This window comes from Cantharellus anzutake, assembly GCF_015039405.1.
Source record: "Cantharellus anzutake strain C23 chromosome Unknown EI90scaffold_56, whole genome shotgun sequence".
Lineage (NCBI taxonomy): Eukaryota > Fungi > Basidiomycota > Agaricomycetes > Cantharellales > Hydnaceae > Cantharellus > Cantharellus anzutake.
In genome coordinates this window covers 515,371-540,685 of record NW_024067006.1, presented here as the reverse complement: position 1 = coordinate 540,685, position 25,315 = coordinate 515,371, and the positions used below count along the sequence as shown (strand labels likewise).

At 49.3% G+C, this 25,315-nt stretch overlaps 9 protein-coding genes across 9 annotated transcripts; 5 read left to right on the top strand and 4 right to left on the bottom strand.

Annotated features, from left to right (window-relative positions):
• Positions 1 to 265: 265 nt before the first annotated feature.
• EI90DRAFT_3019314 (SPX domain-containing protein) lies at positions 266 to 2,860 on the bottom strand (the record flags this gene model as incomplete). Its single annotated transcript, XM_039057346.1, has 13 exons — positions 266 to 482; positions 608 to 674; positions 781 to 915; positions 969 to 1,121; positions 1,178 to 1,201; positions 1,373 to 1,454; positions 1,506 to 1,598; positions 1,655 to 1,682; positions 1,738 to 1,967; positions 2,022 to 2,231; positions 2,306 to 2,356; positions 2,412 to 2,628; positions 2,703 to 2,860. Coding segments are annotated over 13 exons (1,665 nt in total), but the record flags the coding sequence as incomplete, so codon positions are not given.
• Positions 2,861 to 3,152: 292 nt separating this feature from the next.
• EI90DRAFT_3146761 (microsomal signal peptidase 25 kDa subunit-domain-containing protein) lies at positions 3,153 to 4,297 on the top strand (the record flags this gene model as incomplete). The annotated part of the gene is made up of 5 exons (XM_039065453.1): positions 3,153 to 3,248; positions 3,438 to 3,563; positions 3,622 to 3,782; positions 3,853 to 3,946; positions 4,016 to 4,297. The coding sequence occupies 5 exons, from the start codon at positions 3,153 to 3,155 to the stop codon at positions 4,295 to 4,297; spliced, it is 759 nt and encodes a 252-aa protein (XP_038911984.1).
• A 1,229-nt stretch (positions 4,298 to 5,526) lies between these two features.
• Positions 5,527 to 7,685, top strand: EI90DRAFT_3146760 (DUF1479-domain-containing protein; the record flags this gene model as incomplete). Its single annotated transcript, XM_039065452.1, has 12 exons — positions 5,527 to 5,811; positions 5,894 to 6,007; positions 6,066 to 6,129; positions 6,190 to 6,399; positions 6,461 to 6,505; positions 6,556 to 6,671; positions 6,725 to 6,749; positions 6,802 to 7,017; positions 7,086 to 7,153; positions 7,210 to 7,263; positions 7,319 to 7,386; positions 7,445 to 7,685. The coding sequence occupies 12 exons, from the start codon at positions 5,527 to 5,529 to the stop codon at positions 7,683 to 7,685; spliced, it is 1,506 nt and encodes a 501-aa protein (XP_038911983.1).
• Positions 7,686 to 11,715: 4,030 nt separating this feature from the next.
• EI90DRAFT_3129351 (uncharacterized protein) lies at positions 11,716 to 12,760 on the top strand (the record flags this gene model as incomplete). Its single annotated transcript, XM_039064187.1, has 2 exons — positions 11,716 to 12,403; positions 12,456 to 12,760. 2 exons carry the CDS (start codon positions 11,716 to 11,718, stop codon positions 12,758 to 12,760), a joined length of 993 nt encoding a protein of 330 aa, XP_038911982.1.
• A 76-nt stretch (positions 12,761 to 12,836) lies between these two features.
• Positions 12,837 to 16,717, bottom strand: EI90DRAFT_3074070 (major facilitator superfamily domain-containing protein). The gene is made up of 20 exons (XM_039061479.1): positions 16,525 to 16,717; positions 16,407 to 16,470; positions 16,102 to 16,348; positions 15,970 to 16,038; positions 15,866 to 15,891; positions 15,799 to 15,808; positions 15,725 to 15,738; positions 15,067 to 15,675; positions 14,299 to 15,010; positions 14,194 to 14,246; positions 14,094 to 14,142; positions 14,031 to 14,039; positions 13,962 to 13,977; positions 13,772 to 13,908; positions 13,653 to 13,714; positions 13,561 to 13,599; positions 13,470 to 13,507; positions 13,403 to 13,417; positions 13,291 to 13,353; positions 12,837 to 13,240 (listed from the first exon to the last, which is right to left on the bottom strand). The coding sequence occupies exons 1-20, from the start codon at positions 16,540 to 16,542 to the stop codon at positions 13,196 to 13,198; spliced, it is 2,295 nt and encodes a 764-aa protein (XP_038911981.1). The 5' UTR covers positions 16,543 to 16,717; the 3' UTR covers positions 12,837 to 13,195.
• Positions 16,718 to 16,991: 274 nt separating this feature from the next.
• On the top strand, positions 16,992 to 21,221 carry EI90DRAFT_3157151 (DNA polymerase family A-domain-containing protein). The gene is made up of 3 exons (XM_039066098.1): positions 16,992 to 17,205; positions 17,259 to 17,270; positions 17,323 to 21,221. Exons 1-3 carry the CDS (start codon positions 17,049 to 17,051, stop codon positions 21,159 to 21,161), a joined length of 4,008 nt encoding a protein of 1,335 aa, XP_038911980.1. The 5' UTR covers positions 16,992 to 17,048; the 3' UTR covers positions 21,162 to 21,221.
• Positions 21,222 to 21,456: 235 nt separating this feature from the next.
• On the top strand, positions 21,457 to 22,548 carry EI90DRAFT_2976684 (uncharacterized protein). Its single transcript, XM_039055886.1, has 4 exons — positions 21,457 to 21,515; positions 21,569 to 21,687; positions 21,754 to 21,802; positions 21,853 to 22,548. The coding sequence occupies exons 2-4, from the start codon at positions 21,570 to 21,572 to the stop codon at positions 22,172 to 22,174; spliced, it is 489 nt and encodes a 162-aa protein (XP_038911979.1). The 5' UTR covers positions 21,457 to 21,515; position 21,569; the 3' UTR covers positions 22,175 to 22,548.
• On the bottom strand, positions 22,140 to 22,982 carry EI90DRAFT_3074065 (uncharacterized protein). Its single transcript, XM_039061478.1, has 3 exons — positions 22,717 to 22,982; positions 22,651 to 22,667; positions 22,140 to 22,596 (listed from the first exon to the last, which is right to left on the bottom strand). Exons 1-3 carry the CDS (start codon positions 22,808 to 22,810, stop codon positions 22,396 to 22,398), a joined length of 312 nt encoding a protein of 103 aa, XP_038911978.1. The 5' UTR covers positions 22,811 to 22,982; the 3' UTR covers positions 22,140 to 22,395.
• An 815-nt stretch (positions 22,983 to 23,797) lies between these two features.
• Positions 23,798 to 25,160, bottom strand: EI90DRAFT_3019308 (Intradiol ring-cleavage dioxygenase; the record flags this gene model as incomplete). Its single annotated transcript, XM_039057345.1, has 8 exons — positions 23,798 to 23,859; positions 23,909 to 24,141; positions 24,194 to 24,231; positions 24,292 to 24,512; positions 24,565 to 24,697; positions 24,756 to 24,809; positions 24,860 to 25,018; positions 25,068 to 25,160. The coding sequence occupies 8 exons, from the start codon at positions 25,158 to 25,160 to the stop codon at positions 23,798 to 23,800; spliced, it is 993 nt and encodes a 330-aa protein (XP_038911977.1).
• Positions 25,161 to 25,315: the final 155 nt, after the last annotated feature.

Here is a 25,315-nt window from a genome sequence, read left to right as displayed (position 1 = left end):
GACCAATCCATAGAAATCTAGGTATCGTATAGGCAGGCAGGCAAGACTTGAAATATCGCAAACCTACCCATGAACATGTGAAGATAGTACACATAAAGGCAACCACCATAAAGATGGGAAACATCGTCCCATGGAGGGGCATCCCTCGGCTTTTCCACAGAGAGAGCGACAAGTAGTAGGCGATGTTGCATAAATACTTTACAGCCTATGAGTAGTGGAAATGAGCCAGGGGCCGGAGCCGAAAGTTGACTCGCTCAGGACTTACGTTAATGAGGTGAAGAGATAGGTTATCGACATAGCGTCGGATACAGTGCATGAACCGGATGGCGAATGGAAATGCGCTGAGGGCAAAAGTCAAGCCCCACTGGTGGGCGATGCCAGAGATATTAGAACCCCCGGCTTGGGAGTCAAGACAGAAAATATGACACCCAACGACCCAAGCGTATAGGTGAGACTGGCGACCTGGTCTCCGAGCCAGAAATCTAGCAGGGAGTCATCCGAATGATATATATATATATATCAACATAGACAAACTTACCAGTAAACTAAACATCAAACGAAGAGATTCCAATTAGCATGTGTTTCCATCGAGGTGCAACCGACTTACATCAACGCGCCGGTGCCCAGGCAACAACAATCTCCCGCATTTTCGTACAAGCCAATATCGAGCCGATCTTGAGAACATAGGTAAAGGATTCACCATGAACGCCGTAGCAAAAATAATCCAGACTTTCACCATCATCAAAACCAATGAATTCTGGTGCGATCATCGTCACTCACCTAGCAGCCATGTGTTTGGCAGCACCGCACCGAAACGTGCGAATGAGAGCCAGAACGAATAACTCAACGTTAAGAAAAGGAATGCAGGAACTTCTGGGTACTTTCGCGGGTTGATTGTACTGCGCATGTCGAGCTCTACGGGAACGAGATGGTGAGGATATTTGGAAATGGATGAAGATCGCTCGTACCAAATATAAATGCATAGTTGATGCGGAATCGGGTCCAAACAAAGATGTTGGAACTGATGAGTAAAGGAAATAGCACGAGAATGAATAGAGCGCCGTAAGCCTGAAGGAGGTCTTCCCATTCTGGAATTGCGTTCCTTGTCTCACTTTGGAACGCTATAAACAAACTCGGCTCAGAAAGCTATCAGTCAAACTGGCGAGTCGTTACTCACAGAGGTGGAGACCCTGCAAAACCGCTGGAATGCCAAGACCAATACATGCACCAGAGCGGAAATAGTCGTTAAGTGATTTGTCTTGTGCACGTTGGTCGCTCGAAGACGAACACGAGCCCTTCTATGATCGCCATTAGCTTGCACTGACGTTAGGCAAGAACTATTCTGCCTTGAAGTTCGAACGTAAACTCTCACCGAAACATTTCGGAAATGCATCTTCGACCTCCTTCAGGATGGCTAATATTCGCGAATCGCCTGCGAAGGTGCACTTATCGACCTTAACACAACATATTCAACCCGAAGCCTCCCCAGAAGGCAACTGACTGACTAACCCTTTCCGCCATGTATGTTTTTGTACTGGAATTTTTGTCACGGTTTCAAACTTTTTGAGTACCTTTCGGAACCCGGTCAAATTGAGGATCTAGAGTTCGAAGCATTCAGATGCAGATGATGAAGTTCGACTTTAAAACCACAAACTCGATAATTGTTCAGTAATTCGAGACCGCTGAAGCACCATCGCTAGGTCATCACACGTGGAAATGGTTCATGGAGAGGCATACCGATATTGCTCAAGGACAGCCTTTTTCAACTTCCGCTTATTCCTTACATAGTCATCGGGATCCATGGGCAGTTTCTCCTCATTAGGTTTCTTAAATTGTTTGGTGAACTTCCCTCGGTGTCCCTTCAGCGCGTTGTCACGCTGAAGGTTGTACGGCGGAAGGAGCTGCCCAACAGTCCCGCGGAAGTCAGTTGGGACAATCCAAGGCGAATGCGCAACCGGGAATTTCTCCTGCGTGAGCGGTGAGTTAGGTCGGCATCAGCTATGAACAGCATAGCCACCCACATGAAAAAGTCGCCTGTGATCCTTCAACCCTTTGAGTTGTCTCTGGAGGACAGCAGCGTGGACAATAGCCTCTCGCTCGTGCACCTTGAAGAACATATTGACCTTTCGCAATTCTTCATCAAGAACATCAAAGAAGCGTGCTTCAGGGGATCCTGGGACAATGGTAGCCATGATTTCACTCAGTGTAGCATCCGGGGCGACTGAATATGGCTAAGTGGAGTATCCACATCCGGAAGACGGGTCCACTCACCGCTGTGAGCATCAGTGTTCTTTCGGGCACGCACCCAGCCCAACGGAGTCATAGGAGGGAGCCCCGTACGATCAAGCGGGAAGCGCTAGCAATGGATTCAACACAAAAAAGGCAGACAGGAACAATGTAATCGCCCTTACCTTCTCATTTGTCCCTATTTTTGGATTCGGAAAAGAGAAAAAACTATGTCCACGAGCTGGGAATTGACCACCTTCGCCGATGGGATCCTGGATGATGGGTGAAGGAAGATCAATGGGTGACGGAAGAAAATTTGTATCCGTCTCGTCATCGGTTTTCTCTTCTTGAATCCAGTTCGAGCTTATTGCCAGCGAAGGAAGCCTCAGGAACGCGCCATTTCTAGGGTGAACGTCCGGCCGGAGTAAGACGGAACTCGGGCGCTGAGGGCGGGCTCCTGGAACGACACTCTATACGGAGAGGCCGGGGGAGAAAAAATTGCAGAATCGGGATCCGTCTGGGTTGAGGAAGTAGTTGATCCAGCTGAGAATGGAATTGATACGAAATGCTGGTTTGTGCGCATATGCGGACGGTTTGCAGCGAATGGATGCTCAATGGATTCGTTGATGGGCATGAGGGGAGCGGTAGCAAGACAGGACGCCCCTGCATGCGGGGAGCCCCAACTTCGGGATAACACTGGGCAGGGGTAGAGGAGGGGGTGCAGATTGAGGGGAATCTTGCAACGTCGCGGCCACCTTGATTCGTTGATACATTCCTTCAACTTTCGGTAATCACTAGACAAATCGAAGTCGCCAGGCATATCAATCAGAGATGGCTCCGAAAGGAAATGGACATGTAAGCCCCCCAGAGACAACCCTCACATGTAGGCTCGTTTCCACTCAGGTGCCTGGCCGAAGCCACAGCGGATGTTAGCACTGGCCTGGCATCGGAAAAGAAAATCTTGCCAACCTGAGCCTCTTCCAAATACTGTGCAAACTTCATGTACAGGAAACCAGAGCAAAGTCTCTTGCGAGAAAGGGCGAGGAGCCATTTAAGCCTTGGGAAGCGGAAAATATAATGACAGGCGGAGACAGTTCCCACGGCCTCACGACGGTAATCATGTGCCTACAAAATTGTATTACATTACTGCATCGTCATCAAGTCATTGCCTAATGCCAAAGAGAAAAGCACCCACAAACGGCCTTGCTAAGGAAGCTGGGGAACAGGTTCCACCTGCACCTGTGACTTCTCTAGTGCAGGAAACTTTCGATCCTGTCAAGGTCAACAATGCAAATGCTGTAGAATTGAAAATTGCTTGTGATGACGCTGTCAAAAGGGTGAGGTTACTTATCGTCCATGTATTCACTATGCATCTGAGGGGATTGCCCTTTATAGTTCTTCTCTCGGCCAGACCAGTACAAAGTCCAATATACGCATACAGATGTTAAGCTGGGGTTAGGGTGGACATCTGTGCTCATCGCGGCTGCTACAGGATTGTATGGGTGGAAAACGGAGTTCGAGAAGGCCAAGCCTCTCATATGGCTCGGCGTCACACTGTGAGTCCCGTGGACTTCTCGGAGCAGCTTAAGCCCGCTTGACGAAAGCCGCATTTTTTTTGGGCTGCAGCTACACCATTTTGACGGCTATACAAGCTGCATACACGTACTTTGTTGAAGGGAAAACAATCTTTGTTGGGAAGAGGAAGACACTTTCCAGCCGTGTATGCTATATCCTGCATATTGGCTCGAACAAGATCTCACCTCCTATTTCTTTATTTTGCACGCCACAGATCGAAACAGAAAAGATAACCATAGATGCCGAAACATCACTGTCTCCTTCATCCTCGCCTCTTTACTGTCTGTCACTCACTTACGTCCGCTCCTCAAACAGTGGGAAGACGCTTATTAGACGCACACAGCTCAACAAACAGGAGCGGCCTTATACTTCCCTTTTTGACTCGGAGGGAAACTTTGATCAGTCACGGTTCACTGCATGGTTGCATGAGCTCAGCTTGGGGCTGGTGGACGACAAGCCAAGTGACTCGAAGGAGGAGAAGGCAGATTGCGACTGAGTGCTCTTTATGCTGCGCGCTAGCGCACTTCAGTTGTACACTATGAGGCTCCACAACTTCTTTCAAGCCCAGTCATGGCTTTTTGTTGAATTAGAGATATATATCTATATCTATATGTTGCCTTGGAGTCGGACGCATGGTTATTCCCAGGTCGCGACAGCTCGGCAATCGAAACATGCGCTTGACATGATGCTGAACAGTGCTGTGAGGGTTCCCTTCAAACCGGATGGCAGAGCTTGCAGCCCTCAGCGCATAGACAGTGAAGTTCCAGACACAGGGAAAGATTACTGTCAATCAAAGTGTTGTGGGCACCAATCGTAAGGGGGTAGCTTAGCTTGCTCTCCGGGCCGGTGAGAGCCTGTGTGTTTCCTCACCCCGCTCTCGCAGAAGGCTGGCCGCTTGAACATGCTGCTGTGCTGGTGCCTCCCGCTGCCACTGCGGCAATGTAATGCAGCTGATGCGTAAGGATCACTTCGATTGTCCAGGAATACGGTATTTGCAACTATGATACCATGCAAAAAACATCACATTTCACGGCACGTCATTCACCCTTCACCTTGATTTTTCCACATATTTCATCACATTCGCATAGAACTGGCACCCGACATTCCCTGTACTCAGATGCATTTTGGTCTCTATGAATTTTTTTCCTTGTTGAGTGCGCCACAGTGACACATCCATTTCTCGCCGGGAATCAATCCCTTTAGATCCGGTATCCCACGAGGTCCTGAGGCGTTTTTCCAGGGCAAAGATAGATCTGATCGATCATGGCCCCACCTTCAAGCTTGGTCAAAGACAGCTGTGTATGAACGATGTTCATGTGGTGATTGATGGAAAGTGAGGAACGGCCGAACGGGCAAAACAAAAATAAGCGCGTGATGGATACTTACGCAAACCATAATGCGCCGGGGTGTGCAAAGGAAGGGTGCATGCAGGGCATAAAGGGGGCGAACAGGGAAAATTGTGCTGTTTGAATGGGTACGATCAAATGAAATCACGAACAGCCACCTCCATCTTATGGAGGTTGGAAACTCCGGCAGCCAGGGATTCCACAACCAACATCCGGCTTAGACTGGCCTACTACCCTCAGCATTGCACAGGGATAAGTGAAGAATAAAGAAATGTGCATGGTCACTTCAAGTGCCCGGATTCCTGGACTCTTATTCGTGCGCGAATGTCTAGGACCCCTTCCATCAAATTCATTCCTCTGGCATGTTTCTCACCCAGGCATGGCGACTGTCAAGAGTTTTTCTCACTCCCGACGAGAGTATGCTTCCGCTGGACCCCGTCCAAATCGCTACTCTAATCAACAGGCTAAGCCGGGGAGCGACATCTCTGACGCGTTTTCGTCTCTGGCTGGGGCTCCAATATTAGAACTGCCCCAGCGATACTCTGAGCTGAAGAAGGAACTAGTCCCTGGACTCAGGGACCAAGAGGTTCTTTTGAAGAACTGGAACGAAGTCCTTGATTGTTTAAAGCACACTAATGCGAGGATCAAAGAACAAGGTGGAAAGGTGAGAAACTTTCAATTTCCCTCGTTCCACCCATTCTGAAGCTGTTAGACTCAAAAAATTCAATTCCCTTGCGTGGATTAAGATCATCCCCCGGCTACTGTTTAGTGATATCGAGAATGGGAGAATCGATCCTGACATCTTGGAACAAGTTCGCAGCGTCGGAACTGTCATAGTGAAAGGGGCAGTGACAAAAGAGGTACATCCCAGCAGTACTCTGGGGAGTCGCCGACACTCAATTCGCTCTGCCCGTACAGCAAGCGCTAGGTTGGAAAGAGTCCATCAAACGGTACGCTGCCGATAATCGTGATCGAGCTCGAGGTATGATTGTTTTCATGTCCTGGACAACCAACGATAATAACGTGCTATTGTATTGTCTAGGCTTTCCAAAGGATGATCCTCAAGTCTGGGAGTTCTATCATTCGCGTCCCCAAGTCTCGGCACGCACTCATCCAGCCATATTGAAGACCCAAGCATTCCTACTTACCCAATGGAGAGCGGACGCGGACGCGGAGATCAGCCTTGGGAACCCTATCTCATACTTCGATCGTTTGAGAATCCGCTTTCCCGGTGATATGACATTTGCCTTAGGTTTGTTTCAGTATCACGATGGAGTTGAATAACGCGTATTGAAACCATTTGGTAATATTAGGTCCTCATATCGATGGTGGCTCTGTGGAGAGGTGGGAAGACAACAGTGCGTTGACTTATCCTGATGGGGCGACTAAAAGGTTTACGATTGTCGAGAAGCGTACCGAAAGTGCTTCTCGAGAATCCTTTCTCCCAACTGGAAGTCGCATGACGCATTTGACGCGACGCACAGGATTGAGGCCAAAATGGATATTTACGCAGGGCCCAGTGCGGTACGTGTCGCTGGCGATGGCTCTTCGGTAACACCAAGACTCACTCAATCTAGTGCAATGTTTTCCGGCCATGGCAAGGTGAGGGGGATAAGCTTCCATACTTGACGTGACACAGAATAGGCGTTCTTAGGATGGGTCTCGATGTCGTCAACGTCCGCCAATGAAGGGACGCTTCAAGTCTATCCTAACACACTTCTATCAACAGCCTATTTGATTCTTCGAGCTTTCTTCTCACCCATTCGTACCGCATCTGAGTTTGGTGGAAATAAGAACGGATATCTTGCCGCAGAGAACTGGGCACTCGATTTGGAATCAACAGCCTTTCCTGGCAGTGTTCCCGGTCGTGGTACGTCTTCATTGCAAGGAACTTCATGAAGAGACCCCACCAACTAACTTTGGGACCAATCTTCAAAGCCCAAGAACTGTCTGATGAAACCCACCCGCACCTTGAATTAACGGAAACAATGACATCCGTCCCTCCCGTAAGAGATAGTATATGGATGTGCGTTAACTGGTTAAACCCATCAATTTCACACAGGTTGATCCTGGAGACCAAGTGTATTGGCATTGCGACACTATCCACGCTGTAGAGGTTGGTACCTCTCAAAACAGATTCCCCGATCATCTCGTCACCAGTTATTTCACAGTCTCAACACCGTGGAAAGGGCGATTCGTCCGTTATGTACATTCCAGCTGTCCCCGTAACGGTAAACAAGTAGGTTTACAAATTCGTCTTGGGTGCGTCAAAAAAAACCCAACACAGTAATCTGTAGTGCCGAATACCTTGCAGCCCAGCGGGCTTCGTTCATTACTGGATATCGACCATACGACTTTTCGAGCGTAGAAGGTGAGATTGGATTTATAGGTCGCGGAAGTCTTCAAGATATCAATGAAGGCTCGCTCTCCCGACGAGCTTATGGGTTAGAGAAGTTTGAAGCTTTGGGGAATGGGAATGGGGAGGCCAATGCGATTGAGAAAGCCAATGAATGGCTATTCGGCCCGCATTCGTTGTGAGTGTCCAACCCTCAGCTCTCGTCTTGAGACGTCACGGGGCGCTATGTAGACTTCACCACTAGAAGATAATGCGCCTTGTTTCCGGAATGGCATCAATGTATGATCGTGATTGCTTCTCGCACAGTTCTGTTTTCTTCTTCTTCTCCCCTTCTGGGGTGATAACCACATTCCCATTCCCCAAGCCTCGCTCGTGAAGGGGGCACACCAAAGATCGACGCGTTTTTCTGATTCATGTGGCAAGCCGGATTGATCCCTCTGATGTCCGTGGACATGGCCTTCGCAATCGGTAAGGGACTTTGATGTTCCACTTATCCCACAGACCCTCGTGGGCGACTCTATGGTGCCAGCTCCGCAATTCTAGAACCTAAGACTACCACGATAAGGGGCTCACATACCAAAGATTCTTGATTTGGTGCATGTCTCAAGCGCAACTGGCGTTCAAGATGAAATGACCCCTTGTTTCTCTGAAAACTCATTACATACGACCCCCATGACTCGCCATGCTGCCGTGCCATGTCTAGTTTCGCAGGGATTGAACGTACCACTGTTCCTGCCGCTGCGTTTGCAGCAGGGCGTCATGGAGTTTGTGTGGTGTTTTGTTAGTGTAGCCACTCGGTTGTGGCTGATTATGGGCTTATGACTGCCAGATCAAGGATCACTAGCTTCGACTCAGATGCCTCAGTCCAATGGAGCGTCTCAATTTGAAAATCGAAGCATTAAAATCTGGATTTTCTGTCAAATCAACATTGGCCATTCTCATTTTTTTTTCCCCTGAAGTTTAGTTCTGCGGACTTTAGTCGCCTTCACGAACACGTTGGTCGCCGCGTATCCTCAAATAGATAGGCTAGAAACGAAGCGGCACTTCCAGGTCCTTCGCTCGTGGTATTCTGGGTTGATTTTAGAAACCGATCAAGAAGCTGGGCTTTATGACTGCCCGCTGCAATGCGCTAACGTGAGCGAACACGTTTCGAGCGGGCTGGGAGATGCGGAGAGCAAGATTATATGTGTATGCTAGATGTTGGCCAATCGTTTTCATAACTCATTCATGCAGCCTCAATGCGATTATGTGATCCTATCGTCATTGCTCCGCATCTGAGCAAATACAACGCACACGAGTGTATATTTCCCCATGCAACGGGATGCTGGGAGGCCAAATATGGATACGATAATGATGCTCCTTGGAAGTGCGCAATGATGAAGTTGAGGAATGGCCTCCACATTAGCTCGGCCGATCTCCTTGCGCAATTCCTACCCCAAAAATGCATCTTCCTACACGCCAAAAAAAACTGCAGAAGACTATCAGAAGAGAACCACCCTAAGCTTGGACGCTGATTCACTTAGGCGGTTATAATAACGGTAACCCCGACCAGCGTGTACGTGCGCATCATTACTTGTGTCTATCATTTGGCCCGTCTAACCGGATGAAGCATGTTCATGAACCTCTTTGGCTCCACTGGCGGAATAAATCTTAGTCGTTTCGCTACGAACAAGCTTCTCATGACTATCTAAGTTGAGCGTCGCATTCGGCAGTCTTGAATATCGTAGTGACGACAGCTCGCCAGTCATACACATCGATTCCCCTTCGTTCCTTTGACAGTTAAATCAGATCATACAACTCAGTTGTTCTAGTTACTGGTAACGCTGACGAGCTCGTCCTCAGCTCTTGACAAGTTGGATATTCCCAGTACAGTACTCAGTACTACAGTTGCAATGAGGACGATTCCATCTCAACTTGAAGCTAGTGTTCGTGCATCTGGGAACCTTGACGCCCGGTAGTAAGTATGTCAGGGCGAGAAGTTAGTATGTTGCTACTACAGCGAAGGGAATCTCGGCAATGGGTGGCGCGAATCGACTTGATCACTGCTATATCAAGGTATTGCTGCAGGTCGTAGAATGTATGCTATCCTTCCACCCGCGGCGGTTATGTCCAGTTGAGGAACAAATTGCAATTCCGTGCAGAGCATCGGCCCCGCGGACATTAATCTGCGCAAACTCGCTACCTCACCAGTCCTGACCTGCAATCGTTATTGCAAAACCACGATCGTCCCGATCGAGTGGAATGTATGTAATTGCACAAGTTCGCTGAAGGTTCATAACGTAACAAGAATGACACTCAGGTTTCTAAGAGCCAGACTCAGAATATTAGGAATCGGTATCGATAGTGCTACTGGGTGTCCTCTTCCAGGAGGCTCCTCTTGGGGCAGCGCAGCCACGAAACTAGGAGTTACGCTGATAACGAGAAAAGCCAGGTGATCAGATGGCTGGCGCTGGTGTATACCTTCGGAGACATTTGAATCCCATCGTCAGATACTGTCGTACTCGTACTCGGAATTGGAATCGTCAAAGTCAGGACTCCAATTGTCCCAATCGACTGCAGGCTCTTCGTACTGCTCACATGGCGCTGGGTCTTCGGGTGTCGTTCCGGGCTCTATTGACGGTTCGAAGCCCTGACCCGGTATAATATCATCCATATTGGGCGTGACGAGAGATGAATCGCCCTACTCACCGCCATCCAATCTACTTCTGTGCGGGGTACCGATGTGCTGCATACCTAAGAGTGGACGCTTTAGAATCATCAATTCAACAGCACATCAACGGAGGGCTTGCATCGGCATTCGCGGAGAATTCAGGGCTATCAATAGGGCTGGTGGCGGGATGACGAATACTACACTGTAGCTTTGATACACATCCATTAGCCACGCTGGAAATCATTTGTCGAACGATAGCCACTCAACCTGTATCACTTTATCTAATAATCGATAAAGAAATATCGTGCGTCTTTGACTGGCGTCTATTGCGGCTTCGATTTCAGATAGGAGCTCATCACCCGCACAACGTTGGCTGACGACGTCTGTGTAGAGAAAGGAGTTCATAATAAGGGTCTTGTCGCACTTGATGGTGAGCATGGCAGGGGTGCAGAAAGTCTTATAAATAATATCTCAGAAAGTTGCGGCGTGGTGTCAGGCCCGCAAGAAACAATGTTAATGTGCAAAGCAACGTGAAATTGATTTGGATCGATGGTCGAAATTGGTGGGCCATATTTCATGAGTTTAACAGAGCGTAAAAGTTGGAGAGGTTGACTGAAACCCATTCGTCCCTGTTGGGCGCCATTCACCAATGCCTATTCCCCCAAATGGAGGTGTTTGAGTGGTTCGTTCAGAAGAGGGGTTGTGACTGTGACCATTTGCGGCATGTCACTGCTTCGCCTCATTGGCTCGGCCACAACCCATGCGCTCTGCTGGCTGCTCAAGCGAGGCCAGGGTTGGTGAAATGAACCAGTTTAGAACTGTGCATCCAATTGGCTTGTCATCCATGTATCAATGCGAGTCCCTTTGAACAAGCCCCGCAACCTACTGTCGCAGCTTCAAGTTCGCTTGCAGAGTCCTTAGAGTCGTTCTGTATACAGTGAAAGCCGCCTTCCTCCAGAATTTGTCGCCAGGGAGAACTATCTGAGAATTCTCGTTCTGAGCAGGACCCTTTGCCATCACAACTTTATGTGACTTCCCGTGTGTGCGATCGAAATGTTAGCTTCGAAAACTCGTTTCAGGTACTCGGTACTGTGCCTCCCTCAAATTCTGTAGCACTTGCATGGTTACACTGGGTGATCATTGGCTGTTCCTGTTTGGGATGTTTCTGATGGCCACAAAAAGGCTCTTAACTGCCAAGATGGTGCATGATTGGTTCGCTGGAGGAGGGGTTCCGTTCGGGTAATCAGAATGGTTTCGTGCCGTACCAGGTTCCGGTAAAGGGGTCGGTATCTCGTCGCCTAAAGATTCCACCAAAATCTTTTCATGCGTTACTAGAGCTTATCTTCCCAAGAACCCAAACCCCATGGCGGCACCCAAGCTACTGATATTCAAAGCGTGTCTCCTTTCTGATTACGACTCATAGCGACATTCCTGGCTACCATTCATTACTACTGTCGCACACTTGCTCACCAATCCGCTGTCTGATGCTTCCACGTCAACTCGGGTATATCTTCGAACCTTGCTGTCGTTCTTGAAAAAATATTGTATCCTCACCAGAAACTATGGACGAAGTGGACGAGTACCTAGACTGTCCAGCATTTCTCGAAGAGCATTCGCTACTCGAAGAATTCCTGGACGACCTCCCGTCGAGCCCAGTGCTCTCGGAAAGGAGGGAAACCATTGAAGCATCAGAGCGTGCGCACATGAGATCCATGTGTAACACTTTTCGTGCCAATCCCTTCACGTTTCAGCTTTCAGAAGGCGGTGTTGGTCAGCGCCAGGAGACAGAGACCGCCACCCCCCATAGCGAGCCCCCTCTTTTGTACAACTTCTGGCTTGACGGGTCTCAGCCTCCAATTCAAGAGGCCCCTCCAAATGCATGGAGACGAAAACTACGTCTCAAGCGTTCTTCACGCTCTACATCAGACACAGAGTGCTCATCCCCAATCGTCGTTCCTCCCAAACGATCCAACACTCGTTCACAATGCGAGGGGCTTGAGTTTAATCGCCGAAGCCGGAGGCTGGACATCGATCCCCGTCAAGTTAAGACGGAGAGAGGCAATTCGCCCCCGGATCAACCTGGCACGGATGTCCCGCATTCTGCCGGCCAAACCCCAATGCCCTCTCCTTTACATCCCGTCTCCCTCTCTTCTCTTTTGTTCCCCACATATATCGCTGCTCCTGTTCCTGGTGGCACCCCAATCATAGCATATCCTGAGTCTCCTGCAACGAGCCTCTCCTTGCACCGAGGTCAGTAATGACTCGGGAACCTTGCTTGAGCGTCTTACTTAGACTCTGATAGGGCACATACCACCACCACCGAGTTCCTCTGAACATCCCGCTTGGCCCGGCACAGGGAACACCGTCCATCGAATCCTCAGCCAATCACCCGCATCCGAGTCGTTCCAACACACATTCTATCCTCCTGACCGGAGGCTCAATCCGTCAACAGTTAGCCATTGGCCTCACTCTCGTATCGCACCTTCTGCGAGTAGCGAACTTATACCTTCTCACCCTCCCTTGCCTTCTTATCATTACCGCCTAACCGAGGATCTTGTATACCAGCAGCTAGGGTATGATGAGGCTCCTGACTTAGGTTGGGTTTGACCGCAAAGGTATAGACCCCTGTCCCCATTTTCGGCTAAATTCGCCTCAGATCAGGCTGCTTCATCTGAGTAGTGAAATTCCTTGTATTTCCAATATCCCCGACCTATTATGTCAACATTACCTAGCTTCTATCATGACTTTTCAGAACGTTTCGCAGAGAGTTTCGGCCCGAGTCCCCGACTGCTTCAAGTGGATTTCCTACCGTTCACTTTCCCGACGCCACCCAACACTCACCTAGTCTCAGCAACGACATATTGGGTTTGAGCATCGTAGACATTAAAAATGAAGAGTTTTGGGGCAATCCACAATCATCCAAGAAGAGAAGAATATGCACATTTGGGTTCCAAACAACGCAACAAACCACAAACCACCGAAACTCAATGGAATACAGGATGAAATAGGGTGTTCGTGCAGTGAACACATTACTGTTTGGGTCTAGCGGATGAAGAAGCTGAGGAAAATTGCAACGGCACACAATGCCTAGGAAGACGAATTAGCGCAGGTGACCAGAAGGTGTTGGACTAACTGACTGAGCACATATAAAACCCGAAACCATAGCCGTTGGGGTTATGCGATGTGCTTTCCGACCAAACCTATGGGAAGCTAAGCGCCAGCATTTCCATGCAGTATCAAAACACCTACCCATCCTCCTAGTAGCTAAAGATGCCGTTCAGGTCAACATGATATGAGAATGTGAAATGAATCTTACCGGTCCCAACACTCTGGCCAAAGAAGCAAGAGATTGTGCTATAACTCGTTAAATCTGAACTCCTAGAGGGGGCATATCTCCTGAATCTCACCTAAGCCGTTCGCAAACCCGATGACGCTTGGGGCAGATACTACGGTGATTCTTAAAACATTGAGCAACGCAGATTGCTTCGGGAAGACGCACAATAATTCAGAAGTACGGCTGCGGACGTAAATGCGAAAGTTGAGCCAGCATAGCGGACAGCACTTCAACGAAAGCGTCAGTAGCACTTCGAAGATGGCTAGGCACCAGTGAGTACGTACGTGCTTATCAACAATAAAATCATGATCAAGTTATTACCGTCAGAACTGCCGTTGGTTAGCCGGCGGTAAAGAACGACAGTGAGGTACCCGGGTATAAAGAGAGCGGTTCCGATCCTGAACATCGCAAGATGAGAGTACTACGAGGAGTTAAATGAGGTCAAATATTCGCCACCACGGTTCCTGATCTTACCTTTCCCCTAGGAGGGCTTGGGACGAAGTCGTCATCGATCAGAGACGATGAACATTGCCAATCACTCACCCAATGTTTCTAAAAGGAAATATTTCAACTAAATTATAAAAGCCCACCAGGCGATGTGCTTACGGATACAAATAGAACTGATAAATGATTTGTGCGCCGCACATAAGGCCGACTGGGAGCCAATGTTTAATAAGGCGTGGTGCTGGAAACGAGGCTTACTTACTGAGGATTGCAAAATGTCCAGGACTTAGCCCAAGTCCTCCTTTGGCGTAATCCCTATAACAAGCTACTGAGGCAATGACCAACATGGATTAGTGAAGACACATACGAAGTAAGATACATCAGGAAAACCTGATCATGGCTAGTGGTATGGATGGCGAGGACGAAGTATTGGAAAATAATGAACAGAGGCAGGAGCGACCACAGGTTTTCTGATTTTTCGACTGTCGATTGAACATCGTGTGTTGACTGAACATCGCGGTTTGACTGAATGTCGGGTGCTGACTGATTCGATCGCTGACTGGATTCCGACGCAGATCTTTCCGTGATTGGAGTCAGACTCTCATTGAAAGGGTCTCCAATAGCTGGATACGTGTGCTCGGTGAATTCCAGAAGTGCAGGAGGGGTCCTGAGGCCAGTATTGGAGTATATAGCTGGCATAACCAGATGGGGAGCTGTTGCCATTTGTCGGTCTGCTCCATGTGGCGGTGAGCTACCAAACGAGGTTCTCCCGCCGCCTACAATTCCTCCACGACTGTAGGAAGTCCTTCGGGAACCAGGGTATGGTGATGTGAGACCTTGAGTGATACTTCGCCTGGGTCCCAAAGGGGATCCTGTAGGACCATGGGGCGTCCAGCGATACTGTGAAGCTGACTCTATGGTGCTGAATCGACTAGGGAAGTTCGATGCTGCTCCATCCGAATCTTCTGTCCCAGCATCTGACATCTCGTCGTCAGAGCCAATGAATGGATCCTCATTGTCCGCAGTTGCAGCAGCAGCGACCCATAAACTGGTCATCGACGTGGCATTCAATTCATTGGCTATGAAAATGGCCGGAAATCAATGCAGACACTCAGAAGGATTGATCTGAACTAACCCATGATTAGCCTCTGCGCAAAGTTGAGATCCTCGCGGGGCGCATCAGTTTCAGTGAAGATGGTGCGATTCATTGCAGTACTTGCAAGGCTACCTCGTCGAGCCTCATTTCCCGCAATGCTGGAGAATGTTGGACGACTGCTCAGTCGACTCCGGTGACCATATGCCGATCCAGCTGTACGAGACAATCTGGCTGAGCGGATAGCCATGGGAGAAGCAGGAGAAGATGGGCCTGCTCCCGGCACCAACGAATCTCTCCTAGGCGATTCACTTCGATTAGCATACGCTTCTTTGACTCGATTTGCGAAATAACTCGATATCTTCCGCTTAACACTCTTCAGTTGTTCCACCGGTTTAGGGACAGCGCGACCCTCTTCGATGAGCGATTGCCGACCAAGGTCAATCTGCGCGGGTGTTGCATTGTCGGTGTCTTTCTCCGGCAGCCGAATGCCACCCTCACGCGGCCCACCGTCCCAACCAAGAAAGAGACAAAGAATGGCTCCAGTCAACAACACCGATGAGGCAATCAGTGGAGGAAGGAGATAAGGGTATTTTTGAAACAACGGGATGCGCCCGAAAGAGGTGGGCCACGTCTTTGAAGGTGATTCAACTAAATATCGGTTAGTGTGTGCATTTCGTTCAACGCACAAGACACGTACACGCGCCACCGATGCTATGTATCAACAGGAAGGTAAGTCATTGACGACAACGAGGTAGGAAGAGCGCAGCTAACATTGCACCAGCTTTAGGAGCAATATCAGTGAACTGGCAATGGCTCGATTAAAAATCAGTGTGCTCACCAACACCACCCAAACCCCAGCTAAATCTGCTCTCCGTGCAGCAACACCGGAATGTAGTAGACGCTATCAGATACTTGTATTTATATTCGTGGATGGACACGTACCCCATAATCGCATATGCACGAGACTCATTTGTGAAGTCGGCAACATTGACGACGCAACTGCGAGCGACTCTGATTTCAAAGTCATTCTGAATATCAATGCCCAGCAGGACCAGAGAAACTGGGATGACACACCCAACAGCGCCGTTGAAGACGCCTTGAATCAATCTTACCACGACGGCCTCTGGGAAAGACTTGCACGTCCCAAAAAGAGCACATGTTATAGCATTCCCAAGAAGTGAAATAAAAAGGACAGCGCGATTCCCATGTTTTTGGGCAATAGTAGCCCACAGCAACGACGTTACGAATTGTGTTACGAAAAATGCCGCAACAATGATTCCAGTGAAGGAACCTAATTCAGCTGTGTCTCCAAGGTTGAATGCTGTAGCAATAAAAGCATGAATATTATATTCCCAGAGATTAGTGGCAGAATGGCTTACTTTTTACCATATCGACCAGGAAAGGAGTAGACACGTTCGCGCTCAAAAATTCTCCCAAGACAACCTGTCGGTGCCAAGTGTCATCCACTGCTGGGTCTCAGGAAAGCCATCGGCTCACAATCGACAATACTATCATGGGTATCTTGGGTAATGGCGTCGAATCAATCTGTGCAGGGGCAGAAAACGCATTGGGGATAGAAGCTCGCTCCAATATCAGGGATTCCGAAAGGTCAGATTCACCCAAGCTCTTATAGCGAGCAAAGTTTGTTCTCCATACGGGCCTGCTAGAGGCTACAGAATCGCGGCGAGGCGTGCTGGCATCAAACGAAACACTAGGGTCCTCGGGAGACAAGAACATCGGGTTTGGTTGCTCATTGGGCCGTGGTCCCTGAGGAAATGAGGGGGGTGGTAAATCAGTGTTGATATCCATCCTACTCGCCGCCAGCACTTTATAATGGCTTCAATGGCCCTTCCTAGATGCTAAGGAGTGCAAGATCCCTGGAACACGAGAGAAGTCCAGCGATGACGATTGGTGAGGTTTAGAGTTGCCAATACGGGCAAGAACTTCTGATCACTTGACTCCCGCGGAGTCCCAGTTTGGATTGGCAGTGCGTCAAACTCCTGGGTGCTTGCCAAGCGCCGATGCACCGATTAGGACTGCAATTATCTTGCGCTGCAGCATCCCCGCGCTCGTTTTACGATGTGTGCAAGCGACACGCATATTCAAATGCACTTGCTGATAGGACTTCTAAACTGCAACTCGCTGACTCATGTGTTGCCAAAACGACAAATGCTGCAAGTGGGCATAATACTTTCATCCGCTCCACAGTTTCTGAATTCTTCTATTTCAAGCGTCTGGTTTAGGTCGCTCATTTTCTTCTTCACATGGCCCATTCTGACACAGCTGTTTACTTAGTTCCCCGCAACGAAGTTGGGGTGCAGCTTCTTTCTAATGGGTTGCATTCCCAAATCTTTCAAAACGTCTCTTTTCCGCCCCCAGACCCCGCCTACGTCCAAATTTCTCGCGACCACCTGGCTATGCATGGTTTGGACACTTCGCAAGGGTCCACATCTAGAGACGCATCGATAGAGTTGCCTCCACTGCAAGGCGAACACATCGACCACCATTTCCACCGGTTGGGAAAGTTTGTATCTGAACCCGCCGTATCTCTCGCTAAGGAGTTCGCATCGCTTTCCATCCCTTCTCCTCCGGAGAACTGGGTTCATGAACCAGGTTGGACAAGATACAACAACGATGGGTCCTACGAGCATCTCCAGGACTTGTCGGATGAATCGATGTTATGTTTTGACGTGGAAACCATGCCGCGTCACCACCATTTCCCTGTGATGGCTTGCGCAGCTAGTCCGACAGCCTGGTATTCTTGGCTTTCTCCTTGGCTCTTAGGTCAGGATGGAAGTCCCGCACATCTCGTGCCACTTGGAAATCCAAAGCAGCATCGAATCGTAGTCGGTCACAACGTTGCCTATGATCGAGCGCGTATTGCGGACGAATACCATCTCGAACGCAACAGGACACGGTTTTTAGATACAATGTCATTACATGTGGCCGCCAAGGGCATTACGTCTCACCAACGCCCTTCGTGGATGTCGAGGCGGAGAGACAAGGAGGAAGACAGCAAAATGAAGACTGAGACCCTGGATGCCCTTCAGAGAATCATCAGCAAGTACGAATCGCGGCTGAAGAATACCAAGGATAAGGACGCAAGAGAGAAACTCTTTAAGGAAAGGGATGCTCTTCTCGAGAGTCTCTCCGATATAGACGAAGGATCTCAAGGAGCCTCAGATGTGGCGGATGGTCCCCGATGGGAAGATCTCACATCCGTCAACTCCCTCGCGGAGGTGGCAAGATTGTATTGCGGTGTTGAAATGGAAAAAGATATCCGCAACGATTTCATGAAGTCCTCTCCCGAAATGATCAGAAGCGACCTCGATTCATATCTCAATTATTGTGCTTTCGACGTAAGCACCACACACGCTGTGTATCAGAAAGTTTATCCTATTTTCCTTAGTTCGTGCCCTCACCCCGTCACGTTCGCCGGTATAACTGTGATGGGAAGCAGTATACTTCCCGTCAACAAGGCGTGGGACGAATATATTAGGAGTGCAGAGGGGACGTACCGCAACAGCCAGGCTGCTGTCTTCGAAGCTTTATGTGACCTCGCTCGTGAGGCACGAGAGTTCCACAAAACTGGAGAATGGGTGAATGACCCCTGGTTGAGGCAGTTGGATTGGACAATGAAACCCGTCACATGGAGCCGCGTATCAGCAGAAATGTTCAAGTCCATGCAGGAGCCGGCTCAGATGGCACGACGCGACTCAGATTCCTACATATATGGCTGGCGCCATGATGGGCAATTCGCGGTTCCACTTTGGTACTTCCAGATGATTTCCACTCCGATGCCCAGTTTCTTGGAGAGAAACAACGAAGCCATAGCATATATTCTTGCACTAGAGTTCAAGAACTGTCCTCTTTATCACTCACCGCAAAATGGTTGGGTCTGCCAGCTTCCTAAGGCAGACGGGAATGTGCAACATTCTGAACTAGTGGAAGTGTTACTCGACTTACGAAACGCGCACGATGACGGTGTGGCTGTCTTTGATCCATCAGTCTTCCGCTGGGCAAAAGTTCCCTCGGCGAAGCGCAATATCTTTAACGAGGAGCTCTTGATCCACTTGTCATGTTCAAACCCCAGGATGACTCGCAAAGCGCTGACAAGAATCTGCAAGGGTGAAGTGGATGAGAAACTTCGCGGAGATATCATCAGGATAGCCCAACGGCTTCTGAGCCATCGAGCTGGGAAGGAGCTCACACTCAATAACGAGAAAGTAGAAATGAGCCGAATGCATCCCAGATATCGCCAGCTTGACTGGGACCCTGTGTATCTCAAGGAGCCTCCAGAGGGCATCAGGGCAGCGAAACAACGTTCGGCAGGCCGCTATGTGAAAGATGCAGATGGGAAAGAGCTCAGATGGCCATCATGGTACATCGACTTAGCCTCACCCAAACCGGGAAAAGAGAACGGCGTTTTGGACCTCACCCCACGAAAGACGACAGCTGCCCTTCTACTCAGGCTAAGCTGGATGGGCTGGCCGCTCTTCATCTCGAAGGAGCATGGCTGGACTTTTCGAGTCGATAGCAATGGCACAAATACATTTCAAACGCGTGCGTCTCCTTTGAGCTTCTCTAGCCCCGAAGATCAGGCTCTGCTAGCGGATACAGACGGGGGGTACTCTTTCTACAAGCTCCCTCATAAGGATGGCGAGAAGGCTAACGTGGGGAACCCTTTGACCAAAACCTTCGTCCCTTATCTGAACAAAGGCACGTTATCAAGTCCGAGCGAGACTGCAAAGAAGGCTTTGCAACTTAACGCCGACTGCAGCTACTGGATTAGTGCCCGTGATCGAATCATAAGTCAGATGGTTGTTCGTGACGGTGATGGCGGCGTCAGCATCGGCATTGATGCACCAAGGGAAGATGGTTGGGGTTTCATCCTTCCTCAAGTAATTACGATGGGTACTGTTACTCGTCGAGCCATTGAACGTACTTGGCTAACAGCCTCCAACGCCAAAAAGAACCGCGTAGGTTCAGAATTGAAGGCCATGGTCAGAGCGCCTCCTGGGTATGCCATTGTTGGAGCTGACGTCGACTCAGAGGAGTTGTGGATATCAAGTCTTCTGGGGGATGCACAATTTGGCCTTCACGGTGCCAGTGCATTAGGTTGGATGACGCTGGAAGGCACGAAATCCAATGGGACTGACTTACATTCGAAGACGGCAAAAATCCTGGGTACATCCCGCGACCAAGCCAAAGTTTTCAATTATTCCAGAATATATGGGGCGGGGATACGACATGCCGAATTACTCTTGATCCAGGCGAACCCTAACATGCATCCAGATAAAGCACGCCAACTCGCCAAGGGTTTGTACGCGTCTACAAAAGGTCGTTCTACTCACGGAACAAGCCTGTTCAACCGGAAGTTTTGGTATGGAGGCACTGAGAGCTTCGTGTTCAATAAACTCGAGGAAGTCGCACTTTCAGATAGACCGGTGACTCCTGCGCTGGGATGCAGAGTAACTGAGGCCCTTTTGAAAGAAAACCTTCCCGTAGGATTTGGTACCGATTTCATGACATCAAGAATCAACTGGGTGGTACAATCATCTGGTGTGGACTACCTTCATTTGCTCATAGTGTCCATGGAGTACCTCTGTACGAGATATAACATCAGAGCGCGTTACATGATCTCTGTCCATGACGAGCTCCGTTACCTAGTTCGTGAAGAAGATAAATACCGCGCCGCTCTTGCATTACAGATTGCAAATCTGTGGACTCGGAGTCAATTCGCCTACCGCCTCGGTTTCGACAATTTGCCCCAAGGAGTGGCATTCTTTTCCGCCGTTGACGTTGATCACATCCTTCGGAAAGAAGTTGATATGACTTGCATCACACCATCCAACCCTAACCCGATTCCTCCTGGAGAGTGCCTTGACATTTACGCTCTGTTGAAGAAGGTTCCGGATGGGCTAGGGCCCATGTCGCTGGGAATCAACGATTTTGTTGGAGACATGGCAGGCTACTTGCCTCAGGACAATCTTTCGCATCGAGCAAAAAGCGCGGAGTTTTTGCTCGCACAAGCAACGCGGGAGCTTTCAGAGATCAAGCATTTGGACATGATGGAAAAAAGGAGATTGAAAGAGGAAAATGGGGAGGACGGGGAAAAGTTAGATAAATTATGATGATTATTTATCTGTTTATAAACTAGTCCTTATTTGGTGATCTTGATATTTGCTTCCCTCTCGCGGTCACGGAAATCAATTGAAGCGTTTGCTTCTATGCAGCTCGGAAGACTTTTACGAAGGGTACCCCGGCGGGCTTCCTCCCCTTGTAATGCCCCGGTTAAGGTTCCCAAGGAGGATTGGCAGTTGTATTCAACAGTGGTTCTGCGTCACCCTCAACCTTCAGCTCTGGAGTTTGCGACACCTCTCGTCTTTCTGAGGTGACAGTCGATCCCCCTTTATCGTACCTGTCGCTGTAGTGCCTCACTGTTCTACTTTAAGCTCAAAGATATGGCAGAGGGAGTCTGCCGAAGGGTGAGTGCCAGTTTGACATGCATGGCCCATGAGAGACACGGAGTTGGTCTCAGAATGCAGACACTCGCAGCTCAGTTCCCCTCGATTGGTTATAACACCATGGAAATAGACATTGACACGCCTTCGCCACTGGCATCCCAGCCCCGGAGTTTGCTGACCTACTTTGAGTCAGGTGAGTGGTCATAGCGCCAAAGGAATCTGTCAGACTGTCAACCCCAATCTCCAACTACTTTCGTAGAGCTTTCGAGCCAGATTCGATTCGCCGCCATCCCATTCCGTCCAGTAATGTTTGTGTTCATCTGGTTCACGTCCCGCCCCATTCTTACGGGGATCATAGATTCGCTCGCTCCGCCGGAGCTCTTATCGCTCAGACATATATCTCCTCCCATCCCGCCTCAGCCTTAGTTCTGATTGCACCTATACCTTCCACCTCATGTGCAGAAGCCAAGGCTTTGCTACCGAACCTACAAGAATTCAATTATGAGCCAAGATTTCCGATCTTAATCCTCGATAGTCCTGAAAGAGAGGAGGTCCAAAGAAAGGAAAACAGGCTACTTCGGAATGAGGCACCCGCGGTGGACTTCGTTTCAGTAAACAACGTAGACGGACAAGGCGCTTTTGTCGAGATACAGCGATGGTTGGATTCGATTGGGGTTTAAATTCCCCCATGGATTACTGTACAAGATATCACAGTACAAAAGCTCCTATGCTCAACGTGGTTCCTACAGAACATCGTAGAGCTGTGCCAGCATTGAGCCGGAGTCGAACCAGATAAGAGTAGACCAAAATTGTTGGTATAAACATTACCCCCAATCCTACCAACGAGACAGTGCTGATGAACCCCCTCATGATGTAATCCGTCGGGAAAGCCGCACCGCCACTACAAACGCGGCCGCGGGGCGACAAAATAGAATACATATAACAGCAACCCTTTGTTGGTGGTCGCGTCAAGGCCCCGTAAATACACGTTGATCCCAACAGTTTCCACTGCCTCAAGGTAATTTGGATTGTAAATACCGCGACTAACCTGTCGTCTCAGCGAATGTGATATCACCATTCTGTGAGATGACCGCGCCCGGCGCTGGAAAGCTGATTCAGCACCAAGTGAGAGGCCAGGAAGGTTGAGAGTGTCTACCCTAATAGTTATAGTTTCTTGCGGGGACCATGAGATTATATCCATAGGCCGCGTGAGTCCACTTACTCCCCGATGGTACAGTGAAAGCTTCAATCACGACGGAGGTGCAGTCGGACAAGTCAGAGGCGCTAGAGACACTGTTGACGCCTTTCCAGTGCATGCAGCCTGCCCAGCCGAGTGAGTCCCTAAAGCTCTCTTAAAGATGGCCTTATGTCCACTGTACTGACGTGCAAGAGGCCTTACTACTACCTCTCAATGAGGGCTAAATGGAACCGGGGTGTTGTTGAAGTTAAACATTCACTCAAAGCAACTCATCACTGGTTTGCTCTGCGTTCTCCCGGCACTTGCCGGTTTACCATCTGAGTTGTGACACCTCAACCACTTACAGTAATCTCAACGTGCACAGGCATGCAGCAACAGTCGTCTGTGAAATCAAGCAACACGGCAACCAATCTTTGATATGTCGGAGGAGCGACCTCGAAGTAAGTATGTCTTTACCATTATTTGTACCGACTCTTTCTACCAAGAGTCCAGAGGTCACCTGCCTAACTGAGGAATCAGGAAAAGGCGAAAGTGGAGGCGGTCAACCTTGGGGGGGTTGTCAGGACGTCGTTCCAAGGTAGGCACATGCATGGCTGCCTAGGGCCCGGAAGTCAGGACGTCGGATGGCGCATCCCTGAGACATGAATTTTTATTAGGGTGGGGGACTTGAACGGATGAATGGTTAGCTGGGGAGTCTGACAGTATGCAAATACCGGATTAATGATGCAATGCTCAAAAGTTGCTACACCACCTCATGCTTGTTGTGGAGCACTACCGCATCCCCGCATTGTTCAATAGGATATGAACGGACAGAACACCGGAATGACATTGGCAGGATCCTCCAAACACATCCATATCGCTGAGTGCGTTGCGCATGCAGTCGCAAAGGATTATGATTCAGATGTTATCAAGGCGACCAAAACAAATGGCCCAACTATCTATCTATAGGCCCAGCTGCTTCAGCGTAGGATGAAAGTCTTTATATATAATTGAAGCCAACGAAACGAAACTCGCGTATGCAGATCAGGGCTACTAGCATCACGCCCTTGGAGGTTCATGCTGAGTCAATTATGTGCGACCTTTCTACAAAATCGCTACCCTGCCCTCAGGGCGTCCAGTAGTTAGTGGTGGAGAAAGAATATCTTGCGGTTGAATCGACGCCGATAGCTGCGAAGTGGATGAGTGAATGCTCAATACTATCAACGCAATGACCCACTGATATATGCGATAACTCCGTCTTGGAGGTTCTTGCCCACTTGGTATGCGTCAGCGAACGCATTGTATCCGCCCGTGTTCTCCTCTGCAAGGATAGAGTCGTCCGCGTTATAGGTGGTGTGAGACTGAGTGGTATTGACATAGGGAATAGAGGCAAAGACTTTGTCGTTGAGGGATTCATCGAAGAAGACCTGGCCGATGTGAAGAAGGTTTCCTTCCGTTGACTCGATCGTTCTAAAATTTAGGGATCAAGAAGGGTCCCCCGGCACGATTGCGGGAAGCATACCCGTTTGCCGCCTTGGTCCAATTTGTCTGGACTGCAGTCTGGAATGCAAAATGTCAGCAGTGAATTCATAATCCGGTGTATCAACCAGTGCCACTCACGTGAATATGGGTAGTTCGACCCGTGTAGAAGCCAGGATATACGGTAGACATCTCCACAACGCCATTCTTGTTAGTAGGCCAGCCGCCCCTTAGGAAGCTAAGCTCATCGCTCATGGCTGTATTAGTAGAGTTTCCACCACCAGAACCAGTGCTGTTGCTTGGAGGCGCCCCAGTATTTCCGCTGCCACCCGTCGACTCCGCAGTAAAGCCAGAATAGAAGCCTGGTCACAAGGGTCAGGTGGGGAGGACGGATGAAAAGCAATTTTGGCGCACCTGTAGCATTGGCATGCCAGATTTCTACAAAAGCGTTAGGTAGTGGCTTGCAGGAAGTGATGTCTATCACTCCAATGTCGAGCGTAAGGGGAACGCCTCGCTGATTCTCGCGTACGTTTTGACGAACAAGTTCCTACCGATCCGTGAATTGCTTTAGCCTGGAAACCAGCAGGTAGCGAACAAACACAGACATTCTTCACAAAGTAGGGGCCTTCTGTTACTTCAGGAGTCATAACGCAAGTTTTCTATGGATTTTGTCAGTGCGTTATTCTCACATGCGCTGGAAAAGATCTACATTCTTGATCTCTTTTTCCTGCTGAGCACCAAAATGACCTCCACGGAGGTCCAAAGAGAAATGCTTCAGGTCACGGCGAATGTGGCGGCGCTGATTCTCAAATGCGCGCACAGCAGGGGCGCATTTCCTGGCTGCGAGATTGCGTGCTTCCACTTCAAGCTGCGAACACCATTAGGGAATGGAGAAGAAATCCTCATATTAAACACACCTTTCGACGTTTCAGTTGCTCAGCGGACAATGCTCTAGTGTCGTGAGCAAGTGCAGAGGTGATTGCAAGGGCAAAGATGGTGAGGAGCTTCATGTTAAACGATCAACAGTCCGATTTGTGCCTACTGTGCTGGAATTCTGGCTCAAGGAACACGCACTTATATCTGAGACCGGGTCAACCATTCTGCACTAGCTGAGGCGCCAGCTGAGCGTAATGCCGTCCGCAGCAAGGCCCCATGGGATGCCAGC

What these genes read in the sequence shown, in the direction of transcription:
- EI90DRAFT_3157151 (XM_039066098.1), top strand. Translation starts at nt 17,049, where the DNA reads ATGCACCGATTAGGACTGCAATTATCTTGCGCTGCAGCATCCCCGCGC.
- EI90DRAFT_2976684 (XM_039055886.1), top strand. Translation starts at nt 21,570, where the DNA reads ATGCAGACACTCGCAGCTCAGTTCCCCTCGATTGGTTATAACACCATG. An exon ending in GCTGACCTACTTTGAGTCAG is followed by an intron (nt 21,688 to 21,753) that starts GTGAGTGGTCAT and finishes CTACTTTCGTAG; the next exon opens with AGCTTTCGAGCCAGATTCGA. An exon ending in ATCCCATTCCGTCCAGTAAT is followed by an intron (nt 21,803 to 21,852) that starts GTTTGTGTTCAT and finishes CGGGGATCATAG; the next exon opens with ATTCGCTCGCTCCGCCGGAG.
- EI90DRAFT_3074070 (XM_039061479.1), bottom strand. An exon ending in CCTGGTCGATATGGTAAAAA is followed by an intron (nt 16,349 to 16,406) that starts GTAAGCCATTCT and finishes TTATTGCTACAG; the next exon opens with CATTCAACCTTGGAGACACA. An exon ending in TTCCTGATGTATCTTACTTC is followed by an intron (nt 14,247 to 14,298) that starts GTATGTGTCTTC and finishes AGCTTGTTATAG; the next exon opens with GGATTACGCCAAAGGAGGAC.
- EI90DRAFT_3074065 (XM_039061478.1), bottom strand. Translation starts at nt 22,810, where the DNA reads ATGCACTGGAAAGGCGTCAACAGTGTCTCTAGCGCCTCTGACTTGTCC.